Below are 19,540 nucleotides of genomic sequence, written 5' to 3'. Positions count from 1 at the left end.
GAGATAGGTTAGGACCACTGTTCTTCCAATAGGAGTGAGCACCCAGGCTCTGCACTCTGGACGCAGCGGCAAGGGGACTAAAGGAGGCGTGGCTCTGGGGGGTGGGTCTCTAAAACTTGTCAGGTTTATAAACGGAATAAGGTTCATAAACTAAATTTAAAAGCCCAGTAATGAACTAGGTTTTGGACTGTCTAACCATGATGCTGTACATCTGAAACTAATACAAAATAAAATTGAATGTATACTGTAATTGACATACATTTTTAATTTTAAAAGAGTAGGAATCAAAAAAATAAACATGTACAGAATTACATGTAAAAATTAAAAACTAGGTTTTGGCCTTGGCTGGAGTGGCTCAGTGGACTGAGTGATGGCCTGCTAACCAAAATCTCACCAATTCAATTCCCAGTCAGGGCACATGCCTGGGTTGTGGGCCAGCTCCCCAGTGGGGGCACAGGAGAGGCAACCACACATTGATGTTACTCTCCCTATCTTTCTCCCTCCCTTCCCCTCTCTCTAAAAGTAAATAAATAAAATCTTTTTTAAAAAAATACCCAACCAAGTTTTGGAACTATTTAAAAAACCAGAATTGTAATTACTTAAACACACAGTAAATTTCTGAATGTACTATGAATAAAATGGCGTTAAAGAGCACCTCTAAACTCCTACCACAGGAACCCCCAAACTCCACAGCTGAACTGCAGCCCTAAGCCTGCCAGCACCCAGACGCCACACCTTCAGCAGAAGCCTCTCCCAGCAGGCACCACAGCAGCCTCGACCAGCGTGGTCTTGACAGGCAGAGTGGCAGCCCTTGGCCACCAGCCCAGAGGAGGGAGAATCAAGGAGAAGGCCCTCTGAAACAGCTGCACAAAACAACCTTTCTCAATCAACAAGGAGATGATACAGGGAGCAGAGAGCAAAGGGCAAGACTGCTTCCTGCAGTGAATCTGGACTTGGGAAACGTTCATGAGGCACATTCCAATGTGGTTAGAACCTAAAACCGCAATGGGGCCCCAGAGCAGCGCTCTGAACCTCAGCCTCAGCCTTTGACCTCGGCCAGCTGCTAGATTAAAGGGGCTGGGACACGAACAGAAGCCTGGGTTGCAGCCGACCCAAGAGCTCTTCTGCACACCCAGCAGGCGGTGGAGGCCTGCCACACAGCGGGGGGAAGGAGCACTTCTGTACATGCAACAGCGTGGTCTGACAGTCTTCGCTGCCACATTCCCAAAGTCCCCTGACAGGTGGGGTCTGGCGGTCATTTGTGCTTTGCTGAGGCACGTGGCATAGCACTCCTGTGCTGCAGTGGTCACTCAGCTGAGTAGCTCAGCGTCTGCCTTCCTCCTGGCCAGTCACCCTCCCTACAAAAGAGCACTAACTCCTGAGGCGACAGAAACTGGGCCTTTAAAAAACAAGTCCACTAGGTAAGAAGGTAAAAAGTGTTCCAAAGGTAGGGGCCCTTTGGTGATAGGGCATACAAAGAAAACAAGTGCCTACAAACAGAAATGTGGCTGAGGAGAAAAGCAGGAGGGCTGAGTGAAGGATTGTGAGTCTGAGAACTTTTCAAGGTGTCAGGACATTCCTTAAGAGGTAAGGGGTGCTCCTCAGCATATCAACTACCTGTATTCCCAAGGCCCCTCATCTAAGCCACAGGAAACTGGCACTGAGTCACTGACATTTAACACCGGGCCTTACCATCACTACAGGGACCAAAGCCCTCAGGCAGGGAGAGGTGACCCACTGCACCCTCACCTGACGCAGATCACTGAGCCACTCCGCAGCAAGGGAGTGAACTACTGATACACATGACAACAGGTGTGAACCTCAAAACAGTTATGCTGAATAAGAGAAGTCACGCAAAGCAAGAAGATACTGTATTACTGTGTTCATACAAAACCCTAGAAAATGCAAACTAACCTATAATGAAAGAGCAGGTTGGTGGTGGTGTGGGGACAGAGGTGAAAAGGGTGAAGAGGGGGTGTACAAAGGGGACAGGAGAGAACTTTTGGGGTGATGGGTTCACTCTCTTGATCGTGGTGAGGGTTTCAGGGGCATACACCTATGTCAAAGCATGCTAAATTGAACGCTTTAAATATTGTATGCTATGCCACTTACACGTCCAGAAAGCCATTTAAAAAATAAATAAAAATAGAGATTTTGTGGTCTAATTGGGTTAGAATCTCTAGGGATGGGACACAAGAGCCGTTGTTTTTAAAAACTCAGATTGTAGCTAATCCAACAGCTCTACCACCAATTCAACTCCCCTTGAGACAGGCTAAGCCTCTCTCAGAGGGGTGGGAACGTCCTTCAGTTACTTTTTTTTAATCCTCCCCCTAGGATATGTTTATTGATTTTAGGGGTGGGGAGAGAGCGAGAGAAACATCAATTGGCTGCCCCACCCCCGCACGTGCCCCCACTGGTGATCGGACCCACAACCGAGGTATGTGCCCTGACCAGGAACAGAACCTGCAACCCTTTGGTGCGGGGATGATGCCCCAACCAACTGAGCCACCCAGCCAAGGGCCAGTTACTTCTTGAGCCTCTGCTAGGTAAGATGAAGGTTTCACTTGAGTACAACGCTGCCAGCCCAGGGGGAACCAGGAGAACAAAGAGACCCACTCTGCTCACCTGCGTGAAGAAAGAAGAAAGAAGGAACCCTGTGCTGAAGGAGCCAGACCCTGGCGGCAGTTCCGGAGCCACACTCTCTACCAGTGCGGGCGCCCAACGTTTCTCCTCTCAGCCAGCTTTTAGTAAACCTCTTTTCTTCTCTGTCTGCTCTGCCTCCGCTCTTGATTTCTCTGGGGGAGGGGGTTGTGGGCTGCAGGGCGGCGTGACAAGAACCCCTCTGCTGGTGACACCCTTATTTTTCTTAAACAATATTTTCTTAAAGGTATACTTTTCAAGTAATTCTGATGATTCTGATGCAGGCAGTGACTGCCCAATGTTTGGAAATTACTACCCAAGACACCCCCACTGCATCTTGGTTTGAAACTTAAAAGGTAGGTAATTTCTATGTAAAAAGTTGGGGGAGGGGAATTGTACAAAAATAGGTACTAAGGTAAAAATAAGGTCCTGACATATTGTTAGGCTTAAAAAAAAAGGCAGGTTATGAAAGAGTAAGTAAGAGAAAATAAGTTAATATATTTCTACTGTACAACTATCATTTCTATCTGTATCCTTAACCACTTCTCTCTAAAATTACGTGCAGCAGGAGGCATAGGGTACAATGCAGAGACATTTCAAATCTCTGGGTACACATTTTCTATCTCTGTGTATGACTATAGAATAATTCTATTTTTTAATCTTATGTGAATTTTATTATTTTGTTTTGTTTTGTTTTTCTATTTGTTATTTGTTATCATTGGCCTATGTGTAATTTCTAAGTTTTCTAGAATGAACATGCATTGCTTTTGTGATATGTGATGAAACAATCGAACCCTATTTCAGAAGTGAGCTGCTCCCATTTACCGCCACGACTGGTTCACCCACTGACGTTTCAGCGTGTTACGTTTCATGGATTAGTGCTGAAATAGCAGCTTCTGTTTCCAAAGTGGCTCTAAAATCTTGTCTTACGAAGCAATACAGAAATAAAATGAATCTGGGGCCCTGGCCAGGTAGCTAGGTTGGTTACATTGTTGTCCCAATATGCCAAGGTTGCGGGTTCAATCCCCAGTCAGGGCGCATACAAGAATCAACCAATGAATACATAAATAAGTAAATGCAACAACAAATCAATGTTTCTCTCTCTCTCTCTCTCTCTCTCTCACCACCCCCACCCTTTCCTCTATCTCTCTCTCTAAAATCAATGAATAAAAATTCTAAAAACATATAGATAAATAAGGGACTTAATGAAAAACTGACAGAGGGGACAGGAGAGGAAAGAAAAAAAGAAGTCAACCCCAACAGCTGTTTGGCGAACTCGCACTTACAGTACAGTTGTCCCAGGGAGAGAAACAAGAGCAAGACACACACAAAGCAGGGAACTGCTTACGAATCAGGGAAACAGCCCAGCTCTGTAAGCAGACTGTCCTTCGGTTGAGGAAGGGCTTGCAGAGAGGCGCTTCGCGGGAGGCAGCGATTGTTCTACCACTGGTCTGACACAAATCCCTACTGCACTGCTGGAATGCCTACCTGGCTCCAGTGTATCATGTTCTGCACAGAAGTCCCGGCAGGAGAGTGTGTCATGTACACCGGCACTCTAGACTGGGAAAAAGAGTGTTGAAATAAAGAATTCAAAAAACAGTGGTAAGAAGGCATTGATAATAAACAAATTTCATACTTCAAAGCATTACAAACCACAGAGCCACCATCTCAAATATATGAGATTAAAAGCAGGAAACAATTATTTGACTATAAATATGTCCTATAAAAATAGGAACAAACACCCTGGCTGGCGTGGCTCAGTGGATGGAGTGACAGACTGCAAAGCAAAGGGCACATGCTTGGGATGCAGGCCAGGTCCCCAGTAGGGGGCGCGGGAGAGCTCGAAAATCACACATTGATTTTCTCTCCCTCTCTCTCTCTCCCTTCCCCTCTCTCTAAAAATAAATAAATAAAATATTTTTAAAAAGTAGGAACACACACAGGCACACACACACACACATGGAGCAACACGGTAACTGGAGACTATATGGGCTAAGATTACTGCCCACTTTTATTTTCTTTATCATGCTTTTCTGAATTTCCAAAATTTTATGTAACAAGTATACTTTACTTTTACCATCAGAAACAAGAAAAATGATCATCATTTAAAAAAACTGCCTAGAACCTTCCAGAATATCAAAACCTGTTTTCAAGAGGCAACATTACACACTACAAGTATATTCAGAAACACCAGCCGTTGTTGGCCAAGGGTTTATAGCTTCTAAAATAAATAAATAAATGACGATTCCAAAATTAAACAATTATAATGATTTGTAAAAGAAACAAATAACTGGAGTACATATAAATATCGAGACCTAAATGATGAGGACCTCCCCATTCAACAGTGCCCGTGCAGGGACACTGTAGAAAGTGACCGTGGCCGGCCTGAGGACAGCAGCAGATGGCGTTCCAGGCGCTCGCTGACATTCATTCTTGTGCCTCTTAAATGAAAGACCCATCAGAGGTCTAACAAGGGCTTTCCTCCCTCTCCAGCATCCTCCCACACAAACCACCGTGTTCACAGATGAAATGAAATCACTGGAAGTTTAAAGCAAGTCTTGTTATGAACATACTTACCATATTTAAGTTTCTCTCATTGAATCCGCAGAGAACAAAAAAGATATTTCCACAAAGCTCCTTTAGGACAACGTGACGGCAAACGTGAACACTCAGCCACTTCAAAAATGCACTCTGGGGAAAAAATTCTTTGACTCCAAATAAATCCTGCCAAATAAGAAGAAACCCAAGAATACCTCAGCGTTCCATCCTGATTCACGGGCCCCTGTGACCCACCTCTGAAGTGAAGGCACATGCCAAGCGTCTCCACGGATGGCCACAGGAGAGAAATGAAAACCGGGGGCTATTCAAACTGGCGCACTTATGCAATCTGCTTAGTAAGGCAACAGCAGATGGTACAGTGTGTGTTTAATGTTTCAAATGAAGAAAAGGAGGCAGAAAGCCAAGTAATTTCACACCAAATTTTACAGCGGGAAAGGGCCTGAATGACCGCTTATCCCAGGGCCGTCCCCAAAGACTTTCACTTGACTTCGATGGGCAGGCAGTGACTCTGGGAAAGAGTAGAAACAGTGCTTGGTCAGCCAGGTGTCTGCCTAGGGCACACACACCTAATCTGACTCTACTGGCCAGTGTGCTGAACCCTGCCCACTGCCTACTGTCTTCTTTAATACTTTTTTTTTTTTATTGTGGCAAAAAGCTACCATTTTCATGGGTTCTTCTGGCACTAAGTACATTCACGTGGTACGACCAGCACCGCATTCCATCTCCAGGACTTCCTCACATCTTCACCTGAAACCCTGTTCCCGTGAAGCAGTAACTCCCCAGCCCTCCTCTGCCAGCACTGCCTGCCTTTGTAAGTAAAGTTTGTTGGAACACAGTCACACTCATGTCTTTGTACATTGTCTCTGCCTGTTTTTGCACTACAGGGGCAGAGATGAGTAGTTGCAGCGGAGACCACCTGGCCCATGCAGCCGGAAATATTGACTATCGGAACCTTTACAGAAAAAGTCTGCTGACTGCTGGTCTACATCAGTGCTGACCAATGGCCACAGAACCTGCGCTCAAGTACTTCCGGGGCGATCACTGTGGCCTCAAGGCAGATCTCAAAGTACTTCTCCAGCAGGAATTAAGAAAAAGATCTTCCTCACTGAACCCTCATCTGTCCCCTTACTGCTTACACTTTTTTGCTGATGCCAACCTCTGGAAGGACAAGCAGGAGTGAAAACTTCAAATGCCAACAGAGGCAGTTTTATGAGTTGAACTGGGATCCCTGCCCCACCACCGAAAAGATTCATTGAAGTCCTAATCCTCAGTATCTCAGCAAGTGATGTTATTTTGGAGACAAGGTCTCTACAGAGGTAATCAAGCTAAAATGAAGTTAAGAGTGTGTTCTAAGCAATAGGACTAGTGATCTGATAGAAAGGGGAAGTTTGGACACAGGGACAGACACAGAGAGAGGTCTGAACAGACACAGGGAAAACGCCACGTGAAGATGAAAGGCAGAAATTGGGGTGATGTTTCTATAAGCCAAAGAACACCAAGCAAACGACCAGGAGCTAGGAGAGAGTCACGGGAGACTCTTCTTCACAGTCCTAACAAACTAAGACAGGCAGGCATGTAAATGTAGGTGATAAAATAGCAAACAGCACATGAAAAATGCCACCCTGTCCGGAGTGAGGATTAGGGGACAGTGAGAACAGGTGAACTGGAAAGCTTATGCTCAGCCTAATGCAACTGCTCTGTGGTACACAGCTTCATCCCCACCCCCCAAAAAATCAATTATCAAGATTTCATGTTAAATATCCCGCTTCGTAAAAAAGATGCGACTAATTTAACTAAAACATTGCATGAGCCACATTCAACACTCTTCCGGCAAACCTGGTCTACTACCACCTGTGATATGTCCTCAACAAGGCAACCAATGGCTCTCTAAGGACAGACGCCAGGTCTCCTTGAAGGCTCCTTTTCTCCAGATTTATCACACTAAGATTGGCTGGGGAGAATCAGGAACTAAGTACCACAGCAGAGAAAAATCACAGGCCATGAAAAGGCATCAGTTTCCAAAACCCCTGGTTTTGAGTCTACATAATAGTCACATGTGATAAATGTGATAAATGTATATATTTTTGAGGTTCTACATAATAGTCATATGGGATACATGTGATAAAACTCCTGGTTTTGAGTCTACATAATAGTCACATGGGATGAAACTCCTGCTTTTGAGTCTGCATAATAGTCACATGTGATATATGTGATAAATGTATATATTTTTGAGGTTGTCTACTAAAAATGAGTTAATAAGATCACTGACCAAATCACAGTAAGCCAAGCGTTCCTTTTGACTGACAAAGGATGCGAAGTTGTCTTGTCCTTAGGGCTGTTACCCAAACACTACCGTGGCAAACTCCACTGGTCACTAAGGCAAAGCAGGATGGTACTACAGAAAAATCCACCTTACATCTACAGGCCTGCTCATGTCAATTTTGATGTCTTATAATATATACCTTTGCATTCTGAGAGTTGTGATACTCAACTTTCATGGAAGCAACATATATTTCCAGGAACAGCAAATTCCAAGGTTTTGTGAACATAACCTTGAAGAACAAGGTTTTCTTTCACTTTGTCACACACGCAGGATATAATAAGACACCAGTGTCTGGAACAATAATTCCTAAATACCAGTCTGTTTGGCCTACATTCAAACCAGGTAGGGTGCTTGGTAAAACCTCAGACCCCGGACCCCACTCCAGATTTAATAAAACACTATCTCCAAGGCTGGGGGAGTGGGGGGCAGAATTTGTGTGCGTACAGAGCTACTAAATCACAATCTCCAAAGATGAAATTAAATTGAAAACATTCTTATGACACAGGAATTTCAGTTCTCCAGATAAAAGGGCACAAGGATCCAGCAACAGCAAATGAGCAAGAACCTAAATATCCACCACAGGCACCTGGTTTAATAAGCTGTCGTTCTTCACAATGGAAAAATTACTATGCAGCAGTTTAAAAGAATGTGATGGAGTTTTATGTATTAACTTGACAGTTCTTCAAGAGTGAAAAATGTAATCTGTAGAAAATATGCATGTTGAATCCTGTCTACATTAAAACAAAACAATACATTTCTCTCTGGAAATTCACACACAAGGCCTATAGGAAAAGACCCTAAAGTGAGCACTGGGCTTAATTATGAGGAAGGCAGTAAGAGAAGCTAAGGTAGTTAAAAAAGTACTTTATTTTTACCTCTGAATCATTCTATTACCCAAGGCATTACAAGTGAATTTGGTTTTTGAGGGAGTCACATCTTATCTGCATGTCTGGTCACCGATGCAGAGAATCCCATCTTATGGGAGAGTCAGATTCTAAGCCCAGAGTACAGTCTGTATTTCTTGTGAAAGGAAATGGCCAGTTCATGTGTTATACCTGATTTTCAGTATACGTGTATATTCCTGAGTGGGATTTAATATCTGTGCCTGTATAAACATGCCATACATAAAACCTATACAGTGCATGCATAGTGGACCGTCTGGCCTCCGCTGGCTCTCAACTCCTTATAAAAACTGCTTCCACCTCAAACAGAGCCTGGGGGTCACATAGCTCTAGGGATAAGCCCTCATGAGGTCACTGGCTTGTGTTTAGGGGCCATGCTATAAAATATAACAGCAACAGCATCTTCAGATAGCCCTCAGTGTGGTCCGGGTCGGGCTTGTGGGAACGGTGCATTTCGTTCTCCCATCTCCAGCCTACGCCTGTGCACCACTCACTGTGCAGAATAAAAGGCAACTCCTGAAAGGTTTAAGCTCCCTCCTCCCAGACTTTCTTGTGCTCTCTTTGTGTGATTGGTGGAGATGTGCACCTTCCCTGACTCCCCAGGATCTAGAGGAAGGAATGAAGGGGAGATAAACCATGGCGAGAAGAAATCCCACTTTCCGTTGATAGTGAAACACAGAGGAGAAAAACACAGATTCTCCCTCTAAGGGCCAGTTCTTCAGATCTGAAAAGGAAGTTGGGGGTGGGGTGGGTTAAATACCTTAATGAGAAGATCTGGAAATCGTCCTAATTTAACTAGAGGGCTAGCAGAGAACTCAATTGAAGTCACAGGAGCCAGAGCAAGAAACATTTTAATCTTTTTGGCCAGTGCTGGGATCCGTGTAAATGCTATAAAACCTGTGGGACAAAAGGAGGGTGACAGGAATTTGATCTTCTGGAAGGAACTTTCCATGAAAAGGCAAGGGCAGTCGCGTGTGACCCCCTCTAGTGGCAACATGAGAAACATGCAAGCAAACTTGCTTCAAATCGGGTCCTCTGAACTTTTCTGTGCGGAAACACTGAGTTTGACATAACTAGTAAATCAAGAATTTCTTACGTGATTGTTTCAATATTTCAACCTAGATACTCACTGGAGGAAATATAGGTCGCTAAAACCAGATGTTTCCTGTTCCTCTAATAATGTAAACCGAGCTAAGGAAATGCTGTATTCCTAACATCTGGGGCCCCACCATCCCCATCCACCAGTGACCCTCCCACAATTCCTAAGACCAATTTATAGAGGCATTCAAATCAATCACCAACAACTCAGAAAAGACTTACACATTTAGAGTGCCCTAGCATTAAAGTATCTCTTAGCTTCCTCTCAGGTTACTGCTAGCCTTAAACTTGGCTCCAGAATATTACTATAGAAAGCAGTAGGGCAAAGGCCATTCAGTAGACAAGTCATGGAAGAAGAAATATAAATGAAGAACAATGCTCAACTTAATGAATAATAAAGGCATAATGTATCCACATTAATTTTTGTTTGTGGCCTCTCAAACTGGCAAAGAGTGTTCGCTGGTAGTGAGGGTGAGGCAATTTAACCAATATATATCAAGACACTTAAAAGTATTCATATCTTCCATAGACTGATTCTCCTTCTAGGGATGTATTCTAATGACACCATGTGATATGAACACAAAGCTATTGGTCACAGTAAATATTAAGCCCTGACCAGTGTGGCTCAGTTGGTTAGGAGTCGTTCTGGAAAGCGAAAGGTCACCGGTTCGATTCCCAGTCAGAGCAGATGCCTCAGTTGCAGGCTCCATCCCAGGAGTACGCAGAAGAGGCAACCCGATAAATGTTTCTCTCTCACATTGATGTCTCCCTCCCTCTCTTTCTACCTCCATGCCCCCCTCTCTAAAAATAAATAAAATCTTTAAATACTAAAAGGGGGAGTTCTTTAAGTTACGGGACAGTCTCCTAATCCCTAATCAGAAGAACATTTGTTTGCTAGAATTATGGGCAATTTTTATTTTCTTTAAACTTTGCTAATTTTCTATTTTTGTTTACAATGAACACATATTACTTCTATAATCATCACAAATAAAAATGTAAAAGACTTTTAAAAACTATTTATTAAAAAAGTGTAACATGGCATCTTTGTAGTTAGTTTCACTCCACTTAATGTTAAGTTAGTGAACTTCCTTATTTTCTTTTTAAAAGCCTCTGCACTTACAAAACTTCTTGTTTTCTTCCCTCTCACATTCCCATATTGCTTCATGAGAACAATACATAAGAGGCTGTGGCTTACATTAATTCCTTTAAATTCCAGAGAACCACACTGTGGGGAACCGTTCCAAGCGTGGGAAATGTGGCTCAGCCCCCACTCGGAAAAGCCAGTGGGGAGCGAGGTTGGTGGGCAGGACCCACGTCCGTGGATAGGTTCTCCAGTGGGAGATCAGGCCTGCATTGTACCTTGACTGCTCTGAGACTTGCTCTTGCTAAAACTCCCTCACCCTGAATTGAGGCAGCAAATGTTTACTGAGTATCTTCATCTTCCTAAAATCTGCGCTAAATCACCCAAGTATGGAGGGTGAGCAGCTTCCCCCTTGAGCTGTAACATCCTTCTCTTTGAAGTAATTAGCAGTGTCCTGTCCTTTGTCCTCCTTAAAAGGTAATCACCTGTGGTGAACCTGTGCATAGTAAATGAGGATCGCCCTCAATGTAATGTGCCCAGAAAAACAATAAAAGCCTGTCCAGGCGGGGGTCAGGGGCCCTCTCTCTAACTTGGAGAGCAGCCACGTAGCCCCTTTTTCCTCCACAGGATTTCTGTAGTCCGTGTGTATGTGTATTTGAATATAGCAACCACAATGGATCCTGCTGGCCAGGGTCCGTGTCACCACACAACATGTTTATCCATTCATATTGACGTCTGAATTTCCAGAGAAGACAAAATATTACCCAAATTCTTAGGCTTTGCCCTAACCATTACTTCCACTTGGTATTAAATAATAATAATAATAATAATAATAATAATAAAAAAAGTCTATTTGAGCTAACATTTTTTACATTTTACTTTTCAGAACAAATGCAAACTGCAATAATATATTATATCAACTTCCAATCTTTATTTCATACATACCTATCGTGGTGCCTTGGGAATGACCCACATAATACACTTGCTTTTGGCCAGTTTTGTTCAGAATGAAGTTAATGGAAGCCGGTAAGTCATAGTTTGCCATCTCATCGTAACTGCAATCCAAAAACGGAACTCTTTCAATGAGGCATTGCAGAAAATACAGCAGTGCACACATAGTAGGCATACACTTTGATCCCTTATCACAGACTGAACACAGCTGTGCGAGCCACCACTGGGCGCAGGAAAGAGAATGCCCAGGACTGCAGAAGCCCCTGGGACCCCTTCCAACGCGATTTACACCGTAAATGAGTTCTACCCATGTCTGAACTTTTCTATAAACTGGGTTGAACAGTATGCATTCTGCTATATTAGGCTACATCCAAACTGTCGCACACAGTTGTAGGTTGCTCGTTGTGTAAACACACCACGCTTCGTCTGCCCATTCCTTGCTAATGGGCGTTTGGTAGTTTCCAATTTTTCACTATTACAAACAGTTGTTGTACTGTCATTGGTCAAAGCTCCCGTTCTTGCATTTCATGGCCCTAGGTCGGGTCTGGTTTACACCTGCAAAGCAAGGCTGGAGGATCCATAGGCTGATCTTCCCTGCACCTGGTATCAAGACAGAGCCCTGCACCTGTGCGCGGCAGCGCGTATTTGTCATCAGGAGAGTGATGCGCCAATTGCTGCCACCACTCATGATGGTGTGCCAGGCTCTTTCCCTGGACCCCCTCCTTTAACCCCCCTATAACCTCATAAGATAGGTATTCATTATCTCCATTTTACATGAAGAAAACTCAGACACAGATGGCTTACATGACACGCCCGATGTCACACAGTGATTAATCGGTAGAGCCAGAAGTAAAAGAGAGGAGAGGAAATTTTCTGGATACAGAATAGTGAGCATTTGGAATATGTGTTTATAAAGGAAGGAAGAAGGTTATGGGACATAATTAACTCAGCAGCTCCCACAGCACCAGGAATGCCAACATAGCTAAAACCTTTCTAATTGAATCTAAATCTCAGTGTATTCACTTACTTAAAATTTACCTCTCTACTATTTATTAAATTCCTAAAAAAGTTTCAAGTCTTTCGCGATCCATCAGTCTCCTCTCATATGACCCCGGGTTACCCACCTATCTGCCTCCGTGTGTCTGTGTTGAGAGCACCGAGGAGCTGGAGCCCTGTCGTGATCAATGCAAACATACCTGAAGGCCCAGAACTCATCCTGAGAAACTGAAAGCGTCTTGTGTCTCCGAGACCAGGTGTTTCCCCGGCTGTTCCCCATCCACACGTCAAAACCGGCGTCTGCCAGAATGAAGCCCAGGCTGCTGTTGGGCAGGTTTGTGACCCAGTTACTTGAATCTGCCAGCAAGCCGTGCTGCAGGAACACCACTGGCTTGGGACCTGAAACACACTCATGTTTAGGAGCTTCAAAACAAACAGACAATGCATAAACGACCCCAAAGCAAACAATGAAATAGAAACAAATTAAACTACTGAGGTAGCAATGTACTCATATGTAACATTACTGAAGAATTTTTTTTTAAACAGTGCTGGCAAAGTAACAGTAAAACTGGACGATTTTTGCACATCTAGTAACAAGACACGCTGACTTAATCATCAAAAAATGTTAATGTATTTTTAAGAACTTATGATATGTTTCTATACTTTTCTCCAGTAGATTTCTCAGAATGTATCCTAACAAAATAAACCAAAAGGAAAAAATCTCTCTCACAAACACAAATTCATAAATATCTATACACATATATTCATAGGTATATACACAGGTATATATTTATATGTAAATTTATCTTGTACCCACCCATACCTGAGACAATGATACAGTAGAAAAAACAAAGACTTGGGAGTAAAAGAAACCTGACCTCCAGCTGCTTACATAGTGTTAAGAACATTCAGTGACTCATTAAACAAACATTTATTGAGTACCAGCTACATGCCAAGCATCTCAACTGTGGGCTGAGGACACAGCAGGGAATAGAAGCAAGTGAATTAAAAAAAAAAAAGGCTCACCCTCACGGAGCCAACACTATACTGCCCATGAGTTTGAGAGTCAAACACTCCTGGGTTCAAATCTGTCCTTTCCTAGTTCTGATGCGCCCCCTTGGGCAGAGTATTGCCACATCCCCTGAAATCTGTATCATCCCCACGCAGAACGGAGATGTAATATGCCCCTTACAGGGAGTAATGAGATATGAGGTATCATATGAGTAGTTCTTAGAAAAGTGTCTGACACACAGTAAGGGTTCAATAAACCTTAGCTCACACATTAAGTCACTTAACCAGTCTCAGGCTCAGTTCCATAAATAACTGTTAGCAGGAATAAATGAGATAATTAAGTGTCTGGTAGAGTGACTGACACATAGGCCAAAATAAATAAGAACTGCCTTTGCCTGCTGCCCCTTCTTCATAATAGTGAAACGCCAGAAACAAGCTAATGGTTGAGTGGTCAAGTAATTCACTGCCGTCTAACGGAGGCTATGACAAGGACTGCGGCAGCAAGAGGAGCTTCCGGCACAGCCTTAAAGGGGGAAAAAGAGTAAGGTGCAAAATTAGGGACTACTCCGCACTACAGCTATGCTGCAATGAGGTATGCAAATGGCAAGTAAAAACGTCAAAGAAAAATGAGAACGCCCATTGGATAGTCAGATGGGAGGTGAACTGACAAGCTTATTTCTGTTAACTGGGTTTCTTTGCACCTTGCTGAGAAAAGCTGGCTGGAATAATACTTAGCTATTGCCGCGTGCTTGTAAGCTCTAAGGTACTGTGGTGACAATCCTGTGAAGCTGGCACTATTCCCATTTGGCAGACAGGGAACTGTGGCTAAGAAAAAAATAATTTGACCGCTACTAACCAAGAGGTAGTAAGTATGGGAGTTGGGACACAAACTCAGGTATACCTGATACCGGCTCTAAGATCGGAAACGTGTCGGTCTAGGAAAGCACGTTGGCTAGAGAGGAGTCATTCTACACCTCACAGAATGACCGCCTGAAGAGGGGACGCTATCTTGGAGGGAGGTGAACCAACTGCTGGGAAGATAGAGAATGGGTGACAGGGACGTGATACTCAACCTTGGCTGCTCAGGCAATTCTTCCGAAGACCAGCCTGGTCCACGCACTCCAGCACCTGAGGCCTGGTGTGTCTGAGCAGCAAACTAATGAGCCAGGACAAGGGCTGCCTTCCCTGGCTGTGCCTACAATTGGTTTGTGGCCCCCAAACTGGCTCTGGGAGAGTTGGGAACCAACCAAAGGAAAGTCCCAAAAGTACCTTCGACCAGAGAGGGCAAGTGATGTTCTCATAGTCACCTAAACAGTTCGGCACAGAGCCAGAAAAGAGAGGCGACCCCGTGATGGCCCACCACAGTGCTGCCCGCCTGATTAGGCTCGAGCGTGGGTGGAAGTGCGGAGGCGACTAGTCAGGCTCCGAAAACGAACCTGCTGAGCTCACAGTTTCACAAGAGGAAGATGACAAGTGGACGGGGGAGGAAGATGATGGGTGGACAGGGAAGTTCCTCCTACCTCCCAGGCCACTGGCCTTCTCTACCTGGTCAGGCCACCACTGGTCAGGCTCTAAAATGATGTGAGAAATGAGCTGACATGCAAGGAAGAACTGAAAGAAGAACAAGGAGGAAGTCACAAAGATCAAGGCATTGGCATGAAACGGACCTTGGTTCTTACCAGTTAAGAAACCTCGTAGGGTTTACTCAAGCTCTCTGAAGTGTAGATGTCATTTTCAAAGTGGGAAGGATACCGCAGCTGATACACAGTAAATCTCAAGAAATAATGACTCACAAAAACAACACTGAATGTACAAATGTAATAAAATAATATTAGGACAGAAGCACAGGCAGGAGGGTCAGAGTAAGAGAGAGACAAGAAGATGCTACGCTGCTGTCTTTTAAAGATAAAGGATGGGGCCAGAAGCCAAGGAATGCAGGCAGCTTCTAGATGCTGAAAAAGGTAAGAAAACAGATCTCCCTTAGAGTCTCCAGAAGGAACACAGTCCTGCCAATACCAGGCTTTCCGACCTGGAGGACTACAGGACCATAAATTTGTGTTGCTTTCAGGCACTGCGTTTGTGATGGCTGGTGACAGCAGCAACCGGAAACTAATTCAGTTGGGGACCAGTATTTACCCCCATTTTTCATATAATGACTCTGAGGCACATTGTGGCCAAGTAACCTGTGCACAGCTGTACAGCCAGCAATCCTGAACCAGGACTCCGAGGCGGCACTATGTCTCCTGGGCCTAAAGAAGAGCGAGAGCCCTGGCTCCTTGGTAGTCTAGCAGGAGCCTCCGTAACCTAAAATCTTTCAGGATCTCCTAGAAGATAGACTGTAAGTTGCATAAGAGCCTGAACCCCACCCCGTCACCCGCCCCAGCTTCTGCAAAGGCAGGCTCTAGACAAAATGGCTTCAAGGACTTAGCTTATTGTCCACAGACATTCCCAGCCCTTCATAGTGAGTAATGCAAAGCCAGAACCGCCCTTTACTTTCCACCTTTCTGCAATGATCCATAGCACCAAACAATTCAGGGAAGCTCAGCACCCAGCAAAGGAGGCCCTCGGCTCACACAAACCCAAAGTGCAAGGGCTGGCTCAACCATCCCTTTTGGTTTTAGGTCACCAAAAGCTTCAGGGCCTTGGAGGATTCCTGAACCTGCCCCAACTACTTAAGATAAACCCTAGCGAGCACTGGCACCTGGCTGATGTGTAAATATTAGCACCAGCTTTTGTCGTAACAACTAACGATTATGTGCCCAGCACTTCATTTTACATGAATTATACTGTTACAAGAGGGCCGTTAAGATCCATCCCATGTTAAAGATGAGGTAACCGATGCATGGAAACAGAAATTAAGTAACCTGCCCTAGAAGACTCACCTAGCAGAGAGCCAGAATTGAAACCCAAGTCAGCCACGTTCCAAAGCCCTTGCTTCTAACTACTAGAGAAAAATTCATTAGAAACGAAATGATGGGAGAGACAAGGTGGGTTTATAAGTATTCCCGCCATTCCCAAGCAAGCCAAGCACTATTTCCTCAAACTGACTGCATATCAAAATCACCGGGGACACTCAGAAAACATACACATTCCCAGTCCTGGTTCTGATTCCTGGAATCAGGGACCACCAGGACAGAGCCCGGAAATATTCAGTCTTGACACGCTCCCTTGGCTCTTCCGTTGCAGCCCATCCAAAGGTGTGTTCAAAGTGGACTCATCTAGAGGGGAGCATGTTCAGCCCTCAAAGGGGAGCCCCTGAGGAGTCTTTACCAAGGCAAAGTTCAAAACGCCTGTCTGTGCACATGGAAGGCATTTATTCGTATCCCCGAACGCCATCAGATACAAAACTTTTCAGATGCTATTGGTGCTTTATTTGCTGATTGCTTTATTGGACAATTCATATCCCAGTTAGGCAAGGAGCAAGTCTGCCTTGTGGCTGTTTCTGTACGTTGGCCAAGGCCTGTATGTATTTCCTTGTTTTAGCCAAATAAAATAAATAGTCTGTCATGGGATTAACTTGCTCAATACTTATTACATACGGCCACGATCTCAAGTTTAAATAACACTGACTCAGACTGGCCAGCCCACCATCCTTTGCCCTCAAGCAAATCTCTTTTCCTTTTTGAACTTGGCTGTATCACCCAGTAAAATGAGGGTGTTCATCTAGGACACAGGTTCTCAAACCCAAGGATTTTTACCTTAGAATCCGCAGGAGAGTATGCTAACAATGAAAGCTCTCCAAATCCTTGGCCCAGAGGGGACTCTGAGATTCTTCCAGTGCTAACATCCCGTGACTTTCTGAAATAAGGCTGAGCAGATAAAAACAGAACCACTTCCCTAAAAATGATGAATTTCTGAATTTCAATTCCCTTATAGCATTAGTGCAAAGCAGGGGGAGGTCAACACTCAACAGAGAAGTTTGCTTAACCCTGAGAAACAGCACATACATACCTCACAGCTCACCATGAGCTTTCTAAGAAAGTGTTCTTGACCAGACATGAAAATGATTGTCTAAATCAGGGGGTTCTTTGCTCGTTCCATAAACCCCCTATACATACAAACAAAATTTGTGTGCGCACAGGTCTTTTATTTCACTAGAGAGAAGGCCCGTCGCCTGCATTCAGTCACGCACCCCAGTTCTGAAGACTGCCCTGGTATAACTGTCACTCAAGTGGCCATGCAGTTGACACAGTGCTGCTAGTCGCTATGAGGGACACGAAGATGACACAGACACAGCCTCCGCCTTCAAAGACTGAGGGAGGACTGATGCGGAGAAAGAAGTAAACGAATAAGTCAACCCAAAGCAAAATAAGAAAAGCACCTCAGGAAGGGTGTTAGCAAGGCTGTCGGGAGTTCGGAGAAAGTGCGTCTCCTTCCTGCTTAAGCAATCAGAGAGACTTGGCAGCTACGCTGGGCTTGGAAGGATGAAAAGAATTTTTTAAAAGATGACAGCTGGGGGGAGGGAGGTTAGGAGCTGGAGTGATTGAGGAAAAAGGACTCATGGGCATGGACAACAGTGTGGTGATTGCTGGGGGGAGGGGAGCATAAGGGGACTTAAATGGTAATGGAAAAAAATAAAGATTAAAAAAAATTTTTTTAAAGAAGATAATGGGCAGGATGAGCAATATTCCAGAGGTTGTGTTCACCAGCTGAAGTCCAGGGAGACTTTGGCAAAAAGGAAATAACTCATTTGGATTTGAGAGTGTCAGAAAGTAGGTTTCTAATACTTATTAACATAACAAATGCAACTTCAAGCACATCATTAACAATTTGACTATAGTGCCAATTTAATCTGTAATAGTTGGTAAGCGATAAATGTTTCTTAGATAATGGGTAAACACAGCTGGCAACCAATAGTTCTCAAGCACTCCTTGTACACCTTGTGGAATGGGTATGCTACCCCGTCCTACAGAGGCAGGCACCGTAGACATCATGGCGTATGACTGTACTCACTAACTCGGGGAATGATATCCACAGCGAACTTCAAAGGCCTACTGCTGTACAGAATGGGGGTGCACAGTACGGACAACATCTAGGACAGACTATTAAGGGCAGGTGTACATCTTCATTTAGCAGGCCCCTGTAGATGTTGAACGGCAGGATCGGGCAATTATGGCTGGGCTCCGAGAAGTTCAATCCTGCAGGACTACGTAAGATGAATGAAAACAGCGAGGCTGGCAGAAGACAGCAGTGGGCATGTGTAGAGGAGCCAGTGGCTCAGCCCTGTGATCATATAGCCTCCAATAGTCTCCACGTGAGTCTCTAGATACAATCAGAGGACCACTGAGACAGGAGTGAAGGATGCTCACCACACAGCTGCAACCAAAACACTGAGAAAAAAAAAACACTTTGAAAAGGGTAAGAGGAATGGTTTCACCTTGTCCCCCATAAATGACTCACGTTCCACTGTATCTTGTAATGACTTGTAGATAGTATAAATATATGGTGTTTTTTCTGTGTGTATTAAATGTACTAATTTCTTAAAAGATAAGCAGACTGAATATTTTCATATTCTTGTTTTGATATTCTTTCTTTTTTTAATATACAGGAAGCCTTAAAAATGGAAGGGGCTCAAGCCTCTTTTGGCCTCCGAGTTTGTCTGAGGCGTCCAGTTAAATGGTAACAAGAACTGAAGGAAGAGTGGTGGCCTGGCGAAGCGAAGGAAGGGGTGAAGTGAAGCCATACCACGTGGGCAGCCTAGAGAGGACCTGACAGCTACTGGAGGAAGGAGTCAGGAATGAATCTGCAGTTTCTAGTCTAGGCCATGCGGAGGCTGATGGTGTTACTAATAGAAGGGGAAGTCAGGAGAGGAAGTGGCATGAATGAGAAGATGATGAGTTCTGTGGGAAGGACCTTATAGATTCATCTACTTGGCTTAAGTGAGGCCAAGGAACACCACGGACAACACTGTTCCTGACCATGAGTGAAGGACAGTGAAGAGCCTCTGCCTTGGACCATGAGAATGCAAACCAGCTGTCA

General features: G+C 44.3%; 1 protein-coding gene across 3 annotated transcripts in view; it reads right to left on the bottom strand.

The window, feature by feature from the left end:
- LIPA (lipase A, lysosomal acid type) overlaps positions 1-19,540 on the bottom strand; it is a 30,664-nt gene that overhangs the window by 4,650 nt on the left and 6,474 nt on the right. For all 3 annotated transcript variants that reach the window (XM_024563471.4, XM_053923155.2, XM_053923156.2), the window contains 5 exons: positions 12,751-12,949; positions 11,549-11,658; positions 9,185-9,321; positions 5,218-5,364; positions 4,129-4,200 (listed from right to left, as the gene is read on the bottom strand). In XM_024563471.4, the coding sequence (XP_024419239.1) occupies positions 4,129-4,200; positions 5,218-5,364; positions 9,185-9,321; positions 11,549-11,658; positions 12,751-12,949 (665 nt within the window). The remainder of the gene's footprint in view (positions 1-4,128; positions 4,201-5,217; positions 5,365-9,184; positions 9,322-11,548; positions 11,659-12,750; positions 12,950-19,540) is intronic.

Source organism: Desmodus rotundus, chromosome 4 (genome assembly GCF_022682495.2).
Source record: "Desmodus rotundus isolate HL8 chromosome 4, HLdesRot8A.1, whole genome shotgun sequence".
NCBI classification, from domain to species: Eukaryota; Metazoa; Chordata; class Mammalia; order Chiroptera; family Phyllostomidae; genus Desmodus; species Desmodus rotundus.
The sequence above is the reverse complement of the archived record's forward strand: the minus strand, read 5'-3'. Positions and strand labels throughout refer to the sequence as shown.